The sequence below is a fragment of the Urocitellus parryii genome, chromosome 2 (assembly GCF_045843805.1).
Source record: "Urocitellus parryii isolate mUroPar1 chromosome 2, mUroPar1.hap1, whole genome shotgun sequence".
NCBI classification, from domain to species: Eukaryota; Metazoa; Chordata; class Mammalia; order Rodentia; family Sciuridae; genus Urocitellus; species Urocitellus parryii.
The window spans coordinates 162,348,803-162,369,406 of record NC_135532.1 but is presented as its reverse complement, the minus strand read 5'-3'; the positions used below and the strand labels follow the sequence as shown (position 1 = coordinate 162,369,406).

The window sequence follows — 20,604 nt, the reverse complement described above, 5'->3', positions numbered from 1 at the left end:
GTTACTATGCCCAATAAAGAAGAAATGGTATTTTAAACATATCAGTTTAAAAGTAGCCAGTGGAGTGTATGTAAAGTGAGACAAATAAATATAGGAGAAATGCATGAACATAAATGAAACTGAAAATATATGCTGGCAGTTTTTTGAGGGTACTTTAAAAATGTAGTAGGTATGTATGTAAAAAAAAAAAAAGCAGTTGATTGAAGCTTAATTTAGTAACTAAGGACCCACAATCAGTTATATCCTCCATTTTCTAAAAACTAGTGACCTGCTATCTTGATTCAGGTACTCCTTACACCTGAAAACTAAGTTCAATTGAATGTGTTGTTTAAAAATCCAATTCACAGGCTGGGGTTGTGGCTCAGTGGAGAGCACTCACTTAGCATGTGTGAAGCCTTGGGTTTAATCCTCAGCACCATGTAAAGATAAATAAAAAAGGTATTGTGTCCATCTACAACTAAAAAATATTTTTAAAAAAATCCAACTCAGGTAACTGTTGGGTTACCTGGTTTAATCTCAGAGCTGCTTCACTGATATAATAGCTTATCATGTGGCTTTTTCTCTGGCTTTTGCCAGAGTCTACTTGTTTTTGACTTCAGTAATTAATAAGCATTATCCAAAATTTCAATTCCTGTCACTCTTTGATTGGCTTTGCCTCTGATTCATCTTTTTCTGTCAGTTATGGGTCATGGATTTCAATTTTGCTATCCTTTTGTGTTGTCCTCACAGCCTAATCTTCGCTTGAGTTGTAGCTTCCATTCTCTGCATAAGCATCCTGTCACCATGACATTTCTTTGTTCTTGACACATGCAACAGCTCATCTTCATTTCCCAGGAAACTCCCAGCATCTTTTAAACTCCTTCCCAACTTCCCCTGGCTAGAGAAAGTCTATCCACAATGATCCTTTAAATAGATGAAGAAATTCTGTAGCTTATTCTATAAATCATAACAAAGTTTAAAAATAGAAATATGATTTAACATATTAAACATAATGCTTATTTTGTTTAGGAGCTAGGTGGAGGGAGTCCAGTTCTGAAAGGATAGAAATAGCTAGAAAAAGGAGACCCTTCAATCTTGTTGTATTCTAAACTGCCTAGCACAGAGGAAGATCATTAAAGTAGATGTTAGCCCAAGCAGATTCTAGTCAAAATTTCTCTGTGTTCCACTTAAATTTCTCATCAAAGATTGGGGCCAAAAGTTTCAGCAGTTCTCTCATGAGACATTTCATGATGCTCTGATTTGTTAAGTCCTGTCAGGAATACATGGGTCTCTATATAAAAATAGAGTCTCTATATCAAAATAGTGGAGTGTCTATATCAAAATAGTTTAGGGCCCCCACTCCCCAAAATTATAGCATTTGGGGAACAGAAAAGATGAAAAAAATTGTCATTTTCTCACTCAGCCTGGTCACAAAAATAGATGAAAACACTATCATTTAAACAAAATTATGTTTGGTTTAAAGTGATCTGTCACCCATTCAGCTCCCTGTCAATCACACACACATCTCCAAGTCTCTTGAGATGGTTTACTACTTCTGGCCATTCCCATTTTCTCCCCAATTCCCTTACTTCAAGTGTCTATATAACTTTACAATTTTAAGAAAATAATAACTAGATTGATTATTATGCCCATTTGATACATCTGACATGATTTTGGAACCCATTTGAGGAAAGCAGCAGGAGTCCAGAATTGTTACCTAATGATAATCTAATAAGAAGTCATTATGCCACACAGCTTAAGGAAAACTGCCACAAAAAGAGGGTGTTACAAGTTAAGTTTTTATTGCTGTAAAGCTGAACAGTCTTTGAAGGGGAAAGTGCAAGGAAAAAAATGTGATCAGTGTTCATATATAATACAGAAAATATACCACTATTATTCTTTACTCATGGTTATATGCACATCTTTTATGAGTTTATGTTGTCCCCTGTGTAACTTTATCATAAATGTTAATTTAATAGGAACTCAATAATGAAACTACTTTATAAAACTACAGGTGAGAGGTAGACAAATAAATAAATAAATCCTTATTTTGGTGTCACTTACCTATTTGGCCACTGGGTGCCAGAGTAGATCTTCTAAAGCCTGATTCAGTCAGGCAGGGTGTAACTAATTCCTGCCCTGCTACATACCAGAGCACTGATAAAGCACTCACTACCCTACCTCCTTACCAATGACTCCCACTGCAATGACTTCAATGTCAATGATCTTATAATTTTTTTAAAAAGATTCCTGAAAATACCTACTTAATAAGTATGACAAGCCCCAGGTTGTGGGTTCTAACATAAAGTATAGAGAACACAATTTTCTATAAAGTTTCCTTTAAACAACTACTTTTTATACTTATGATATTCTCAACTTTTGCCTGCCTCCCCCTTCCTCTCTCCCTGCTCCATCTCTTCCTACCTTTCTTCCCCTTTGTGAGAAGGTGAGGAAAAGACATGTGAGGACATAGCAAGAAGGTAGCTATTTACAAGCCCAGAGAATCCTCACCTTGATCAAGGATTTCTGTCCTCCAGAATAATAAGAAAATACATTTCTGTTGTTTAAGCCACACAGGCTGTGGTATTTTGTTAGGGCAGCCCAATCTGATTAAGACAATCTTATTAAGTATGCAAGGGTTGTACTGGCAGGCCTGTCACACCTCTGTCCTTTCTTCTAGGCCTTAAGTGCCCACCGAGGTCAATACTCCTATAGGGATGATCTTCCCTTCTACATTGGAAAGAGGTCAAACATGGTGACTGATGGATAAGTCTATCTCATTCATCAGCTCAATCAGCAGCCCAAGTACCTTTGTCACACATCTTCATCCTCTAACTTTGCCACTATTACTATTAAAAGTGATATTTTGGCCTCTATAAGACTTGCTTTTTGTTTTCTTTCCCAATTTTGTAACAACAAGGGTGGTCAAGAAAGATGGCTGTTTGTTGAGCCCACTAGAGACCCCATGTATGCAAGGATTACAATACTAAACATGTATTTAAAATGCCATCTGGAATATAATACTTCTGAGATTCAGAAGGTCTCTGGTTTATAATTTTCATTATTATTTATCATTATATTAGAATTAAATTAAATCTCTGTTGGCCACTAAAACTAAGTAAGTTGCTTTTTAATGCCATGTGGAACATTATTTATCATTTGTTTTGGTAATAAATTTCAACTGTAGAATGTTCATTTAAAAACAAATTGAAATTGAATGAAGTTTTTAAAAACTGAATGGAAATTGGCTATAGTAAATGCATACCAAATTCAGAAGCAATTATGAACTGTCCATGCGCCTGCTTTAAAAAACTCACCCCATTATTCAATCAAAAGCTTTTATCTTCCACATTCAAAAGTAGAATATTCTTCTGAGTAATACAGTGAGTAATAGTTTTTTAAAAGTTTCCTTGTTAGAAATTTTGATGTTCTTTATTATCTTTGGGAAGCTACTCAATAAACTAAATTAATATCCATTTCAGAATGTGCCCCTACCACAAATACTTGCTTTCAAGTATTTGTGGTAGGGGCACATTTTGCTAAGGTATCTTTTTTAAAGAAAAAGGAGGAAAAGAAACAATAATTTTGGAAGTACTGGATAAAGTAAAAAGAACATTAACCTAAGAGACCTGGTCACTTAATTCCAGCGATGTATCGTGAACTAGCAGCATAATTTTAGACTGAACCCATCTAGGTCTTAATTTCCCTAACAGTTACCTAGATAAACCAATAGATCACTCCACCTATAAAATGTGAGCATTTTACCCTGCCTGGTATGTGGGAGTGGGCATGCAGATTTTTATTAACAGATTTGCTTTTCCATTGGTACTTATTCAATGGTTGGTATTTTAAAAGCTAAATATAATGGATATTTTCAAATTCCAGGCTTTGAAAGTAGTGCAGATGGGTTAGATTTAGTAGGCTTTCTCTTGTTTTCTATAAACTTTCATTTCTTTTAAGATTCTTTATAGGGCAAGACTTCATCTAACAAAATCAAATTCTCAATCTGCAGACACCTAATACAAAGATAAACATTAAGACTTACTTGCAATTTTTTAAAAAAATTCCAGAAATTCTTTACCTTCATCAACAGAATCTGAAGTGCTGCTTTTTTCCAGAGAAAGATATTCATTTTTATTCAAATCCATTGATTTTGATGACATTCTACTCAACCTCTTTTCTGAAGTTAGTAAAGGACTCTTTGGGATCTGTTTCTCACTTTCAGGCTCCTCTTTCCCTAATGCCTAAAAGGCAAATAATACAGTTAGTGAAAAACAAATTTTAAGCCTAGATTTTACAGTGAGAACTTTTATTTAAAGATTATTAAAGATGTTTTCAAATACTGCTCTTTGAAAAATATTTGTAGCATTTTGTTTATTAGAGTTGAATCTATCACATTTCCAAGGCTGCTAAATGTGGGCCCATGAAATGTCAGTAAATAATACATGCCTTCCTGAAGTCATCTTCTTACACAGTAATAAACAACAAATTTACATAAAAGAACTCACATAAAGTTAATGTCATGTGAATTAAGTAAGCAGAAGGGAAAGGGACAAAGGGCAAAAATAATGCAATAATCAGTTTTTTAGAATGAAAAAGGAGAATAACCAAACCCACTAGTTTCCCCAGCCAATGCCTGCCCCCATCATCTCAAGGAAGAGAATTCACCTACCTCTCAAAACCAGTAACTAAAGCAGAAAGGGGAAAGGAAATAGAGAGATAAAAGTCACATAAGAGTACAGTGGGGAAGACAAGATTCAAAGGGAAATTAATTTCATAGCAAACTCAAAAGCACACAATTGGCTTTACTGTTAAGAGCCTAAGCATTAAAATATATTCAATATATGATGCTATCTATACCTTTGGGGATGGTTTGATAAAGACGTGTCATTTCTACAGTAAACTGAATGTTAAGCATTAAAGCATGAATACAATTACTATGTTAATATTCAGATAGGCTAGTTTTACAAACAGGCTTAGTAGGACACTGTAAAAAAAATAAAACTCTATAAACTGTACAGCAAAGTACTTCCTTGCAATATCTATATGTACACAGATGAAAGAGAGCAAAAGCTACATACACAATTCTTTGACTTCCTGCCCCAGGAGATTCTTGAGCAACACTGAACACAAAAACAACTCTAGGGAGGATATAGGTTTCCATTGGCCACCTAGAAGCATAACAACAACTGGGAACCAGGACACAATTTACTAAAGGATTAGACTTCCCTAGTCAGAGGAAAGATTCTTTAGGCAGAGATTACTACTAAAATCAAGAGCTGATGTGTTTGGGAGTTCCACACTATAAAGCAGCATGCTTAAACAGCACCAGGGCTCTAACAGATGCTAAGTAGAGTAAGTTTCTCTAACTCCACATTTATGTTTCCCCTCTTGTTGCTAATTAAATTATATTTCTTATAAAGAATATAGATAGGGCTTGGAATATAGCTTGTGGTAGAGTTCTTGTCTAGCATGCATGAAGCCCTGAGTTTAATCCCCACCATGGTGGGGGGCGGGGATATAGATTGATACATATAAGAAAATAACAGTGACTATTTCAATGGGTGGCATTTAGTCAGTTTTTATTTCTTCATTTATTCTTCTACATTTCAAAAAGTTTTACAAAGAGTGTTAATTTTAATAACTTTTTAAAAATTTTTATTGTTGGTTGTTCAAAACATAACATAGTTCTTGACATATCATATTTCACACATTTGATTCAAGTGGGTTATGAACTCCCATTTTTACCCCATATACAGATTGCAGAATCACATCAGTTACACATCCACTGTTTTACATATTGCCATACTAGTGTCTGTTGTATTCTACTGCCTTTCCTATGAAAACATGTTTTTTAAGTTATTAAAATTCCTAGTAGAGGATAGAAATTTTAATAACTTAAAAAGCATGTTTTCATCTTGGAAAAAAATTGCTTCAGATTTTTTCTTATTTCTAACTTGTGCTGGAAGTGAAAATAAGCCAAACTAAGTGACACACAATATTTGATGACATCTGAGAATCTCCCCAAACTGCTCTTGAAAGCAAAAGGCAAAATAAGGAATAAGGACCAAATTTCTATATTACTTATATTCCATAACCTAAAAACAACTATACTAAACACATCAAGGAATGTCTGATTGATCTCATAACATTGTTACTCTTCTATACTCCATTATTTTATTGAGATCAAATGTGACCTTCTTTAGGAACAAAACTAGAGGCAAGAACCAACAGGTTAACCATTCAAGAGTTGGTATAGAAGAAATTGTAGAGAGGCTGTAGGAAGGACTCAAGCAGAGATTAGTTCTGAAAACCCAGTCCTTAAAGTCAGACTTCTGTAAAAGAATAAGGAGACTACACGAAATCCCCTATCTTGTTACCTCACCCAAGTTCAGTAGTTTCATCATCTCAGTGAGAACATGCAAAGAGATTAACATCCAGAGTCAAATTCCTTGTATCAGTAGTGAGTACTTAAGTGTCTCTTAGTGTATATATTTTTAAAGAAATCCACAACACAAAACCAGGCTGAGGTAGTTGCATGATAGATGATGATTGCCTAAGGCAAGTTCATAACTTAGGGCCTTTCACATAATAATTTCCTTTCGATGTTTTCCCAACATTTACACAGAGGAAATGCTGGAAGCTCCCTGGGGGAGGGTAGAAAAGAACCACTGCTGGCCATAGTGGGTTCATTAAAACAGTTCATGGTTTGAAGTTACTTAATGTATGCTAGGAACTGTTCTAAGTATTTTCATACCTATTAGTTAATTTAATTCTTATTTTTTTAAAAATCCTCTGAGCTATTATTTTCACTTTATAGTTGGGAAAAGAAAGGTAGAGTTTAGTAATTAAATAGGTTATCAGTCATCTCAAAAAGACAAAGGAGCTTTACATGAGAGGGATCACATTGGCAGAGGGGACAAACTGAGTAACAAAATAATAATAATGACTCCTAGTTATTGAAACTCACTGAAATTTAAAAACCAATTACACTTATAATGATCCTTGAAAAGATGAAGGAAGAAACTGACCAACTAACCATAAAGCCCAGTAGTTAACTGGACCTGCCTCTTCAGTAGGTGGCTTAAGAATCATCTATTGTTACTCCTCCATTTCTCCCTTCAAAACAAATTCTCTCCATCACACTTACTACTCTCCCTGGAGAAAATTCTGCAAACTACAAATTTCTACATCTTGTGATTTTTTAAACGCATTTATCCTCCCCAATGACAATGCCCAGAGAACTGCCTGGTAGCTCTATACTTTAACCAGCTCTAAACAAAACCACACTTTCCCCCATATAACCTCTGCTACTTACATACTTAAAACTCTTCTCATAAAATAGAAGCCTGATGTCCTAAGGTTTTAAAACATTTTGTAGATTGCATTTTTTACTTTATCTTATATTGTGATTACCACATGGCAATATCAGATATATTTTAAAGGAATAACATATACTAACTCCTTTTGATGAATTTCCATCCAATGACTCTGTTTCTGAAACTTGATGAATTGATTCACGGGTAAAACTGATAGACTTGGATAATTTTTCATCTCTTTCCCCAGAATCATCCACACCACTTCTTCTGGGACTGCTGTTAAGAAACACATCATTATAAAAATATAAAGTCACCTCCACACAAATAAGTTATTTAGACTCCTGGGATCTTTTTTATTATAAACCATTTTCATGGCAAATGGACTATTGTACTGGAGCAAATAGGCCTCTACTTATACCAAAGCTAGCTTCTTAAATCACAAGCAAATTGACTTCATTCCTAAAAACAAATCATATAGGTAATATGAAGTTTTATAAATTTTAGAAATCATTAAAAAAAATTAACAAAGTACAAGTAGCCAACAACAGCATCTCAAACGAGTTGGGGACAACCATGAAACTTTGAAAGGTTCAGGGAGGATGTGTGAATTAGACATCAATCAGCACAGAAGACAGTTTTTACATCTCCTTCCTTCTGACTCAGACCCAGCTGAAATAGCCAATCCCTTTCAGAAATGGAAGCTCCTGCTATCTGAGCCCATCAATGAATCTTTCCCGCTCATGATTCTTCTCAATACTATGAACAAGGGGTAAGAAATAGCTTTCAAATGATCACAGGGCCAAGACTACCATGAATGTGTTAGTATCTGCTTTTCCCATCTCAGGAAGCATAAAGAAAGGAAAGAAATTAAATACAAAAGGAGCATAACTGATCTAATTTCCAGTGCCCAGCCTTATCAGGCAACTACAATTCCCATATAATCATAACTATGTGCATTTAAAGCTCTTATGCTAAAATAAAGTAGCAGTCTGATTCTCACACAATATTATCCTGAGGAAGGAAAATAAAAGCCAAAGGGTATTTCAACCCTGTTTTACTCTGCCCAAATAATACTTAAGGTCTGTTACGAATCATTCTTGGCCAGGCAGAATGGCAGGCCTCTGATGAGCCAAACAAGAAAAATGGGTTGTCGAGACTAGCCTACCAGTTGAGTGTCTATACTTAAGGATTTTAAGGATGGAGATGAGATACAGAGAAATAAAGAGAGTAGAAAGGAGGAGAAATAAGGAGAGACTGAGAATGAAGAGAGAATATGGAAGCCCTGAGGAAATAAAGGTTTGAAACAGACAATGCTTCTTTCAGAGACTAGAAGAATGAGAAAAGGAATGAACAGGAAATCAGAGTCCTGCCACATATTTTATTAGGAAAAAAGATACTAGAAGAAAGTAGCAGTGCATACATTTGGCAAGAGATCTACAACACAAAACCAGGACTGGTCACATTGAAAAGCTGATCCTAAAAGTCTGGAGCCCCCTGCCTTTTGCAAAGACTAGAAACTTTTCAAGATGGCAGGGATTTTGAAGGTCATCTAGTTTAGTGGCCTCATTTCATAGATGAGTAAACTGAGGATCAGAAAGGTTAAAAGATTTGCATGAGGTTGCTGAGCTACTTGATGGCCCAGATTAGAATCCAGATCGTGTTTACCACATTCCGAGTCTCTTTGCATTAGATCAGTTGCTTTTCTACCCAGCTTCAGTATCTGAGAGAAACTTGTAAACTTTACAAGGAAAGTAGTATAATGGAAATTTTTAACTTTTTTTTATTGCTATGGCCCAATCTTGCCATTAGATAAAATGCACTTTTATTCGAATGGTTAATAAAAAATGTCCACTCATTGCCAGGCATGGTGGTGCATATCTACAATCCCAGCTCCTCTGGAGGCTAAGGCAGGAGGATCACAAGTTTAAAGGCGAATCTGGGGAAGTTGGTAAGACCCTGTCTCAAAATGTAGCTCAGTGCCTCTAGGTTTAATCCCCAGTACTGCAAAAGACAAAACACAATAACAACAAAAATGTTCACTCTTCTAAATGAATCCGAATCTGTCAAAAATATATTTCTCTACCCATAATTTCTTTATCACATTATTTGTTCCACCTTCATCGCTCTTATCTTGTTATTATTTGCATCCCCAAAGTATTATAAACTTCTTTTATTAATGTACTCAATATTTACTGAGTGCCAGCCACATGCCACACACAAATGCTAGGATATCCTTGAGTAAGTCATAGTATCATTGTGTTCCTCAAGACATGTGCCATTTAATTTACTTTATTTTCATCTATAAACTCAGAGATTTCACCAGGTAATTCTCCAGACACTTAGTAAAAAGATGAATTAAAACTAAGCTGTGAGGGGCTGGTGTTGTAGCTCAGTGGAAGAGCACTTGCCTAGCATGTGTGAGGCGCTGGGTTCATTTCTCAGCACCACATAAAAATAAATAAATAAAACAAAGGCACTGAATTGTCCATCTACAACTAATATATAGATAGATATATAGATATGTATATATATAGAGAGAGATAGATAGATAGATAAGTATATATGTGTGTGTATGTGTGTGTGTGTATAAAATGAGAATTTCATATTTAAAAAAAAATAAGCTATAAAAACGGGAAAAGGGGATCATAAACTAAAATCAATTTCCATGCATATATAAGTTTGTCGGAATGAACCCAACTACTATGTATAGCTATAAAGCTCCAATAATAAAAATTAACCAAGCTTTAAGCAAATTCTAGGTGACAGCTTATAGTTTACATTTCTTCATATGTCTCGTATTTGGCAAACTATTCTCCATGCCTATCTTTTACCCCCTTCTACCTCAAAGAACAAGGCAAACTGTACCCAAGGGTGAATTAATAGAGATTCAGAATTAGTAGAATCTAAAATAAGTCCACCTTAAAGGCTAATAAACCTTGACATTTCAAAACATTTTGCTGTACCTTGGCTGCTCATTATCTTCAATCGACAGTGACAAGTTTTCCATCTCTTCAGCATTTAAACCTAGCTCAGTGCCATAGTTCTGCTGGAGAAGTTGCCAGAATTCTTGTCTGGTCAGACTCTAAAATGATGGAAACATAATGAGTATTAGATAATATAAAAGATAATATAACACAGTGATTTAAAACATGAATATTAAAGTTAAAATGACCTGTGGAACAGCTACCAAAAGCGTGGCCTTGGTAGCTTTCTGATTTTTATAAACCTTCATTTTCTCTATAAAAATGACTTAAAGCGCATCTGACAGAGTTGATATGAGTTTTGTACAAAATTGTAATTTTATATTTTGTTTATATTTTTTCAAGACAGGGTCTCACTACATTGTCTAGGCTGATCTCAAACTCTTGGGTTCAAGTGATTCTCCTGTTTCAACCCCAAAAAAAGCTGGTACTATAAGCACACATCATCACACCTGGAAAATGATGATTTTTTAAGTATGTAATAAAATAACTACTGTAGGTGGGAAGTAAAAATGTTTAAAATTTTGTCTTTATAAAATAATTTGTAGTTTCTGAATCTGAAATCCAACAACCTACCATGACCACTGTTATCACCATTCAGCATCCTAAATGCCAACTAGGAATACATCCTTTTAATCCACAATGTATCTGAATATTTTAGCTGCATTTAGAACCTAATATACCAATACACTTTAAATTATATTTTCCTAAAATTCAAAATGCAAGAGGCTGGACTTCAGAATTTCCTTTACTTTTAATAAAGTCTAGTTTGTTCTCTGTCTTTTACCTCTGCTAAAAATCATCAAATACTCCAGGCACAGTGGAGCACACCTGTAATCCTAGCAGCTCAGAAGGATGAGGCAGGAGGATTTCTAGTTCAAAGCTAGCCTCAGCAAAAAGCAAGGCACTAAGCAACTCAGTGAGACTCTGTCTCTAAATATAATACAAAATAGGGCTGGGATGTGGTTCAGTAGCTAAGTGCCCCTAAGTTAAATCCTTGGTACCCCCCAAAAAAACCCAAATCACCAAATACAGAACATTTATGCAAAAGAATGATATGATGATAAAACAGGAAGCAATATAGTTAATTACATGATTAAGCAAGATAGAGGGAGGCAGCTTAACACTTGAAGATATTGACAATCTTCATCTCTTTCATTCATTCAACAGGTATTTATTGAGTACCTACCAAATGTATACCACTCTACTAGATGCTAACGGGTATAAAAATGATGTAGAAGTTAAGTTCTTGACCCTCAAATAATTTCTATTATAACTGAAGAGCCATAGGACACCTTAAGTTAAATATGACAATATATGATTATGTACTAAAGTGCTGGTAGAATCAAGATGACATAAAAGTCTAAAAGAAAAATTACTATTATGGATTAGGGAGATATGTTATGTTTTCACACTGGTTTTCAGCTGAACTGAAAAAAAAAACATGAATGAGAGCAGGGGAGAAATGAGAAAAGTAGAGAGAGAAACCAGCATAAAAGTACAGACTAAATGCATGAACATAAGTAATATTTGTTTCATGGTCAGTAATAGTTTGTCAGCCCAATTGGAGTAAAAATTTAAAGTTGGGTAACAGAAAGATAAATATAGATTTAAGAGGGCTAAAATGTATATAGATGCCTGGAATTCTTCTGCAATATTTCCTATAACAAATATATTTCCTTTTTTTCTCTTCTCTCTCTAGTAGTTGTGGTATCTTTGTTTGATATTTATACTAGATGACCTTCATTACATTTTGTAGAACCTCAAAGAGATTAAGAACAAAATTTCTGCACTTTTTTCCCAAAATTTTTATAATTGGTGTATTATAGTTGTACATACGGGATTTGCTGTTACATATTCATACACGCACATAATACACAATATAACAATATAATTTGCCTAATATTACTCAGATTTCTGCACCCTTGACTGCTAATTCCCTGTCTGCCATGTCAGATCACTAGGATACCACAAGAACACTTGATTAAAATTCAGGTGTTATTATCAGTACTTCAACATGTTGAAAATATCCGAGTATTTACCTATAATAAAGCTACTCAGGCTAAGTAAATGGGCAACACTCTTTGCTTTGAGCTATTGTGTTAACCTAGAGTGGATACCTCATTGGAAATAATGTATGTGTAACAAATAACAATCTTCTAATATTTACTATTCAATATAACCACTTTTTGGTGGACAGAGTCTTTTAAGACATAGGATCCAGAGAAGAAAAATTAACAAAATAAAATAAAAAGGATCACTGGTGGTAGAGAAAGATGAGGAAAAACTGTCTTTGATCCTAAAGAAACCCAGCATACATTTCTAACTTCCACTCCCAAAGACTCATTTGCTTTTCATGATGACAACTTTACTACTAATTAACTCATTCTTTCAAAGACTATCTTCAAAATATTTTAGTGTCATGTAAGGATAGTTGGCTTTATAAAGAGAAGTAAACAATATTTCAATATACTTGTGTAAGATTAACCTCTCAAAGTTTTCAAAAACAAATAGATATTTCCAAAGAAAGACTAAAATAAACAAATCAACAAATAATCAAGACAGCTTCCTAACAGTGAAAGAAATGAAACTTATAAGTAAAATACTAACAACAAAAATGTAATTTTATTTGACTACATAAATACATGTTTTAAAATTTTTAACAAATAATACTAGGAAGTTAATCACAGGATAATTTCAATATGCTTTTTGACCTATTAATTGAACACACGCATGTGCACACGCATATATATATATATATATATATATATATATATATATATATATATATGTTAATGGGAAACAAAACTCATTGAATTCACCATGCTGTAGATTTGGTAATTTGTTAAACATCACTTTTCTTTCTACAAAGCTGTCCAGTTGTCATAAAAGCACAGTATGTTCAGCAATTCTGAACATTCAAACATTAAAACATGTTCAGCCTGAATTAATAATTCTTTCAATAATCAGCAGTAAAATCAATCTGCTTGAGTAATCTTAAAAACAACCTAAATTTTAAACAAAATTTAGACCACCTACCTGCAAACAAAGTAGAATCTTTCCAGTTCAACCTACAGAGTAGTTTAAAGATGAACCAAGCAGTAATCAGATAAGGCTCAAAAACCAGCAGATCAATTTCTGGCCCAGAAAGCTTAGTATTCCCAGTATGCTGCAAACTCTATCTGAAGCAGAGTGCCAAATATTTAATGACAACTACACAAAATCACTGCTTCAGTTTCCTAATTTTGTTATGAGATGTTTTTCCGTGTAAAAGAAAAGTTTTAGTGTAGTTTAAAGCACATTATTTGTTGCTTCCTGGTTTGCAGTTCCAGCATTCTTTCCAAGGCTACAGGTCAGAATGCACAACTGAAGTTATACCTCACTCTACAGGTTCCTAAGCCACTCCTACTAGAAGAGGAGAAGTAAACAGGGTTTTATTAAAGGGACAGTTCCTAATTTCTTCCGTTCTATACATAGTGTAGAGACAAGATGCAAATGAAAATATCTTGCTCATGCTCAATTACTCTAAAAAAAAAAAAACCTACTGCAATATTTTCAAATTTCATTTGAAAATTTAACTGTTAAAAGATTAAATTTTCTTCTCCATGATAGTACTTTAACTCAATTCCAGAAATATGATAATTACTTCTTCATATACCACTTCTTCAATACTGACATAGCATTCCCATCTGACTCCTCTATGACTAATATCGATTGTATCTCTTGAGTATTATAAATGGAATTTCAGGAAATAGCAGGAAGAGTCAGCTATTCAGGTGGAGCAATTCCACATCTTTCATCATTGAAAAGTTATGATAACATCTTGATTTAGTTCTTTCCTTTGAAAATATTTCTGACTTTAATCCATTCAGAATAATTTCCTGGACTATAATAAACACTACAGTCTTATCTGCCAATTCCAATTTATTCCAAAGATGAAGAGTTTTCTTCTAAATTTCATTTTTTAAAGTTAAACATCCTAATTTCTACCAATTTACTGACAGAAGGTCAAATGCTACTTGATGAACTACAACACTTGACCTTTCTGGGGCTGCTAAAATCTAATCATTTTTACAAGGGCAGAATGAGAGAGCAAAATGACATGGAGAAGACCACTCAAATGAAGAAAGCACACTATGGAGGCTAGCTTCCACATATAAAATTAAGAGCTCTTAATTTTAGCCCACGAAGCAAGTTCTCATTAGCTGAAACTATAGATGAATATATTTACTCTCCACCTATAAGAATAAAATGTATTGTAATATTTATCTACTTCTTTTGCTAACTATAAAAATCCTCATAGCAAAGCAAACCACTGGTATATAAAGCAGAGTTTTAATTTAGGAGATTTAAGAAGGAAAACAGAACCTAAAATTGAGCCCCAAGAAAGAACAACATACAAAGGATAAGTAGAGAATGAGTGGCCAACAAAAAAAGACTGAGGGAAATATCAGAGAGGGAAGAGGAAAGTCCAGAAAGAATGATATCATGCAAATGAAGGATAGAAGGTGTTTCAAAATGGAGGGAGTATACAAAGTTGTCAATGCTACTGAAAGGCAGCACATGTGGCAAATGCAAGCCTCCAGAGGAATGAAGCAGGCTGGCAGGCCAAGCAACATGACTAGCATATGAGTGCTGGGGGAAGGAAAAGAGAGACTCCTTCAGAAAGGAGGAAGGGCCAGTTCTTGAAAAACCTTATATGGCATGCTTTAAACTATGAACTTTACATTGTGAAAAATCACCTAGTAGTTTCTGTGAAAAAGTAATTGTGCTTTCAAAAGAAAACTTTAAAAACTACCATTACTTGGCAACAACCTCAAAGGCAGATTAGAATGTTGTAAAAGAGATAATTAGGAGACTATAGTGATGCTGCAAGCTAGAAATGATGAGAACCTTGGTGATTAACTAGACATGTTGACAAAGAAGAGGTAAGAAACAAGGATATTCTTGGGTTTCTGGCTCAAATGACCCAGCTAAAGTTCGTTATGGTTCACTGACCAAGGAGAGTAGGTGGAGTGCTGCCAAACAAAACATAAAAAAGTGGGAACAATATAGAAATACAAATACTTCTGTCCTGCCAGGCTATTATGTAGCAAATGTAACTAAAATAGTTAGCAACTTCACATTTATCTTTTTCAAGGTAGGTTTGAAAGTTGCATTTATTAGATTTGTAGCACTACTAGAAAACTTCTAAAATTCTAAGTAATTCCAAAAAGAATGATCACTAGACAGCAGATTAAGGTAGAACAAGGGGATTTGATCAAGTTGAGCTGTCTAGAGGAGAACGCTACATGACACTTTTCTAAAAGGTCTCAGAAGGTGACATAAAGCTCTGTAAACTAACTAATATTTGGAGAACAGCCTTATTACTGCCCATGCCCTAGACTGGGGCTCAGAGAAGCTGAGCTAAATAGGTCACACTTACAAACCACATTATAGTGATTAAGTTGGAAATATACTAAGGCATAAAAGGGTTATATGGCTTGCTAGAGATAAGAAATCTCATTCTACCATGCAGGGCACCTGAATACCTTGGAAGTCAGATTAGTAATCATAAAATTGCATGGTTAGCATGGAATCTGAGCTTTAGGGAACAACTCACTGTGACCTGTGGAGCCTAATGTCCTATCTCTGCACTCTTTCTCTGCTGACCAGAGTCTGCCTCTGTTACCCTACTTTTCTGTCCTAAGATTTTGGCCGAATTCTGACCAAGACTCCTTCACACTCACATATTCTTTCTTTATATATTCACTAGTATATTTAGTGAATTGTTTCAAACCTTCCCTCACCCAGCACCCCAAAAGTGAAGCTGGAATGACATGTTTCAGAATTTGGAATGGGTGGATCTGTATGTATTTTAAAAAGCTCCCCATCACCTCACCTGTAATCTAACAATACATGCTATGTCCCCCTGCCCTTTAAGAATAAGCTGAAAATCATGCTTTCTTTTTAAGCCTTAAAATTTTAAATGAGTGTAGATTTCTGCTCTATTAGGCTCTAGATTTAAATACTCTCAGAAGGTATTCTTAAATTTCTGGGAAACCTAGCTTCCTTGTAACCTCCCATGTACTGGCAAGAGACGGCTATGCTCTAAGAGAAAAACTGTGCCACAAAAGTAAATTTGGAGTCTGTATGCATTCTATTATCATTAATCCTGAATCCAATAAAACAATAATATAATTGAAATATGAAAGGATTAAGAGCTTTAACCAAAGAAAAGCAAAAGTTTTAAACTTTAACCCTTACTACTAATAATAACCTTTTATATCTATACCCTATTGTTTTAAATTCAAGAGTATACAGAATAGATTTTATTTTATACTGTACTGTACATTGTTTCAAGATAATTTTTTCACCCTATGTATATAGGAGGCTAAAGAAATTAAGTTAAATGCACATTGGATTTTGGGTAAACTCTGAATTATTCTGAAACCAAATTTCTGAGTTTTCTCTCCATTCTTTGGTTTTTCATTTAACAAATCAGTACTGATTATTTTGACCTCAAATCATTAAAATTCCATAAATTGTGTCATTCAAAAAGTATTTATTGGACATATGCTACATGTAATATATAACTTATTATCTAAACTGGGAATACTTTTGAGAGTCAAGGGACACAGTTAATATTTACTTTGACAGAGGCTTAGACCCAGACAATTTCTGACTGTACTGAGTAGACTGAAACATATGCCAAATATGAGCTCTGTCACTGGACATACAGCAGTAAACAAGACAGACATTGTCCTTGTTCTCAGGTGTTTATAGTCAAACAAGGAGAAGAAAAACAGAAAAAAGATCAAGGAAAATGAATGGAACTGAAGATAGTAACATTAAGTGAAATAAGTCATACAAGTTTGCATATTTTCTCTCTTTGTGGAATCTGGTAGGTGAGGAGGATGCCATGATAGTAATAGGGAGAACTTTAGAGAGGAGGAAGAGTTTGGGGGATGGGAAGGGAAAGAAATGGGGATTGGATATAATCAAAGTATGTTATTTGCAGGTATGAATACATCACAATGAAATGCATTATTCTGTATAATTAAAATGAACTAATAAAAATAGAATAAAGAATCATAACTGTAATGTTATAAAAGAGAAGTACAAAATATAAAGAAAGATGAATAATAGAATGACATCAGATTTATTAAGGAGTTTCAAATAGGGCAAGAGGTGAGAAAAAATGGGTTACAAGTTCTAGAAAGAAAGAACATATTTGAAGATCTAATGCAAAAAAAAAGAAGGACATGAAAAAAAAGAAGATGATAATGAGATGTGGTTGCAGTTATGGACTATGTTAGACTATGTAGCCTCTATGTAAAGTTTTTAGATTTTAATTCCAGGTGCAATAGGTATTAAATAGGAAGTTGAAATAGGTCTTAGCATTTTTTTAAAAAACATAACTTTGGCTGAAGTATTGTTCAGGGTTTGACCAACTGTTTCTATAAAGAACCATATAGTAACTATTTTAGGCTTTGTGGGCCATATGGTTCCTGTTGCAAATATTGAACTCTATTGTTGTAGTGAAAACATAAAAATATGAGCATGGCTGTGTTTCAATAAAACTTTATTTTTAAACAACAAAATTTTAATTTTATATAATTGCCACTATCATGAAATGTTATTTTAATTTTTTTAACCATCTAAAAATGTACAACTCATTTCTTGTGGGAAGACCATTAAAAACAGGAGACAGGACTATTTGGTTCTGGAACAGGGACTAGTTGAAATTAAGCAAAAAAGAGCTGAGGAATGTGGTGGGAAAGATCCTAAAACTTATCTTGAACCATGGTTGAAACATTGACATGTTCAAGTCTTTGGATAATTTGTTATTTTTAATGTTGAACATGCCTCTCTATTCCAAGAGGGCACTATACTCTCATTTTCATAAGGAATTCTGTTTCTGTTCTTTAATATGACAACAAACAATGCTTAAGCATCTATTTATATTTTAAATACTAAATAAAACTGTCCTAAAAAGAAATTTTAAGCACTGTAGAATTCACCCCCCCCCCCAAAAAAAAGATCTAGAAAAACAAAGGGAAAACTACCTATTTTGTATTTTCCTAGTGAATTTTAAGAACAGTGCTAAATAACAGATAGAAAACATCAATTGTTTATATTAAAAGTATGCCCTCATTCCAATCTGGCTGCTTGCAGAACCAGCTGGGAGAAATGAGTCTGGCTGGGAATTTGGAAGAGTGGAAGCAAGAGCAGGAGAGACTGAGTTTGGAGACTGAACCCAAGACCAGGAAACATGGGGGCCACAGGTGACAGACAGGACTAAGAATTAGCTCCTCTAACACACATGTGGAACTCAGGCAAGATCCCTGGGGTACAGTCTTTCTGCATAGACCAGCAATCACTGGGCCCTGGAGGTGCACTGATTTAAAATATCCAGACCGATTGGCATTCAGGGAAGAGCCTGGAATCCACCTAAGCCTAAACAGGAATTCTGCCTATGGGATTACCTCTCCCATTCCACTAATCCGGAGGAATCAATAAACTAAATTAAAAATTCAATTGAAAGCATCACCAATAGACTAGATCACTTGGAAGACAGTTTTAGGCAATGAAGACAAAATATATAATCTTGAAAACAAAGTTGACCATGGAGAAAAGATGGTAAGAGACCATGAAAAGAACTTCCAAGAAATATGGGATAATCTGAAAAGACAAAATTTAAGATTTACTGGGATAGATGAAGGCTCAAAGATACAAACAAAAGGAAATGCACAATCTTCTCAATGAAATAATATCAGAAAATTTCCGAAACATAAAGGATGAAATGGAAAATCAAACATGGGAGGCTTACAGGACCCCAAATATACAAAATTCCAAAAATCCCACACCGAGATATATTATTATGAAAATGCCTAATATACAGAATAAGAGAATTTTAAAGGCTGCCAAAAAAATGACAGGTAACATTTAGAAGGAAACCAATCTGAATCTCAGATGAGCTCTCAACCCAGACCCTCAAACCTAGGTGGTTCTGGAATAATGTATACCAAGCTGGGGGCGGGGGGTGGATGCCAGTGAAGAATACTATACCAAGAAAAATTAAGCTTCAGGATGGATGATGAAATAAAAACCTTCCAGATAAAAGTTAAAAGAACTCATAACTAGAAAGCCTGCACTACAAAACATACTCAATAAGATATTTCATGAAGAAGAAATAAAAAATAAAAGTGAAAACAAGCAAAGGGAGTAACTATACTAAAATAACAGTGAATCAATGGAGAAACTAATTCAAATTAAAAAAAGAAGTAAATCAAAATGACAGGGAATAAAAATCATATCTCAATAAGAACACTGAGTGTAAATGGCTTAAACTCATCAATCAAAAGACAGATTGGCAGACTGGATTAAAAAAACAACACCCAACAACATGTTATCTCCAAGAGACATTTGACAGACTGAAGGTAAAAGGATGGGAAAAAAATATATTATTCACATGGATCTCATAAACAGGCAGGGGTTTCTAGTCTCGTGTCAGATAAAGTGGACTTCAAGAAAACATTAATCAGAATTGGCAAATAAAAACACTCATAATGCTAAGGGATCATACATCAACAAGACATAATAACTGTAAATATTTATGCCCCAAACAATGGAGCATAATGAGCATAATGTATGAGGTTTTTATAGAATTTTATAGCTATGCTCCTGTATAGTCTATGGATCTTTTTTCTTTGTTTTTTTCTTGGATAGGCAGAATTAATATTGTCAAAATGGCTATCCTACCAAAAGCACTATTCAGATTCAATGTAATTCCTATTAAGTTTCCAATGATGTTCTTCATAGAAACAGAAAAAGCAGTCATGAAATTCATTTGGAAAAAGATATTTGACCCAGAATAGCCAAAGCAATCCTTAAAAAAAAAAAAAAAGTGAAGCAGAGGCATCACAATACCAGACTTAAATAATACAACAGAGCTATAGCAACAAAACCAGCATGGTATTGGCACCAAAATAGACATGAAGGCCAGTGATACAGAATAGAAGACATAGAAACAAACCCACATAAATACAGTTATCTCATACTAGACAGAGGCTCCAAAAACATGCACTGGAGAAAAGATAGCCTATTTAACAAATGGCACTGGGAAAACTGGAAATCCATATATAGCAGAATGAAATTAGACCTCTATCTCTCACTCTGCACAAAACTCAACTCTACATGGATCAAGGACTTAGGCATTAGACCAGAGACCTTATGCCTAGGAAAAAACAAAGTAGGCCCAAATCTCCATCATGTAGGCTTAGGAACAGAATTCCAAAATAAGACTCCTAAAGCACAAGAAGTAAAATCAAATATCAATAAAT

At 34.3% G+C, this 20,604-nt stretch overlaps 1 protein-coding gene across 1 annotated transcript in view; it reads right to left on the bottom strand.

Annotated features, from left to right (window-relative positions):
- The window catches only part of Gramd1c (GRAM domain containing 1C), a 33,259-nt gene extending 19,811 nt beyond the window's left edge, over positions 1 to 13,448 (bottom strand). Inside the window, exons 1-4 of the mRNA XM_026395992.2 lie at positions 13,319 to 13,448; positions 10,262 to 10,380; positions 7,442 to 7,574; positions 4,061 to 4,223 (exon numbers count right to left, since the gene is read on the bottom strand). Coding sequence (XP_026251777.2) covers positions 4,061 to 4,223; positions 7,442 to 7,574; positions 10,262 to 10,305 — 340 coding nt within the window. The 5' untranslated portion in view covers positions 10,306 to 10,380; positions 13,319 to 13,448. The remainder of the gene's footprint in view (positions 1 to 4,060; positions 4,224 to 7,441; positions 7,575 to 10,261; positions 10,381 to 13,318) is intronic.
- Between the last annotated feature and the right edge of the window lie 7,156 nt (positions 13,449 to 20,604).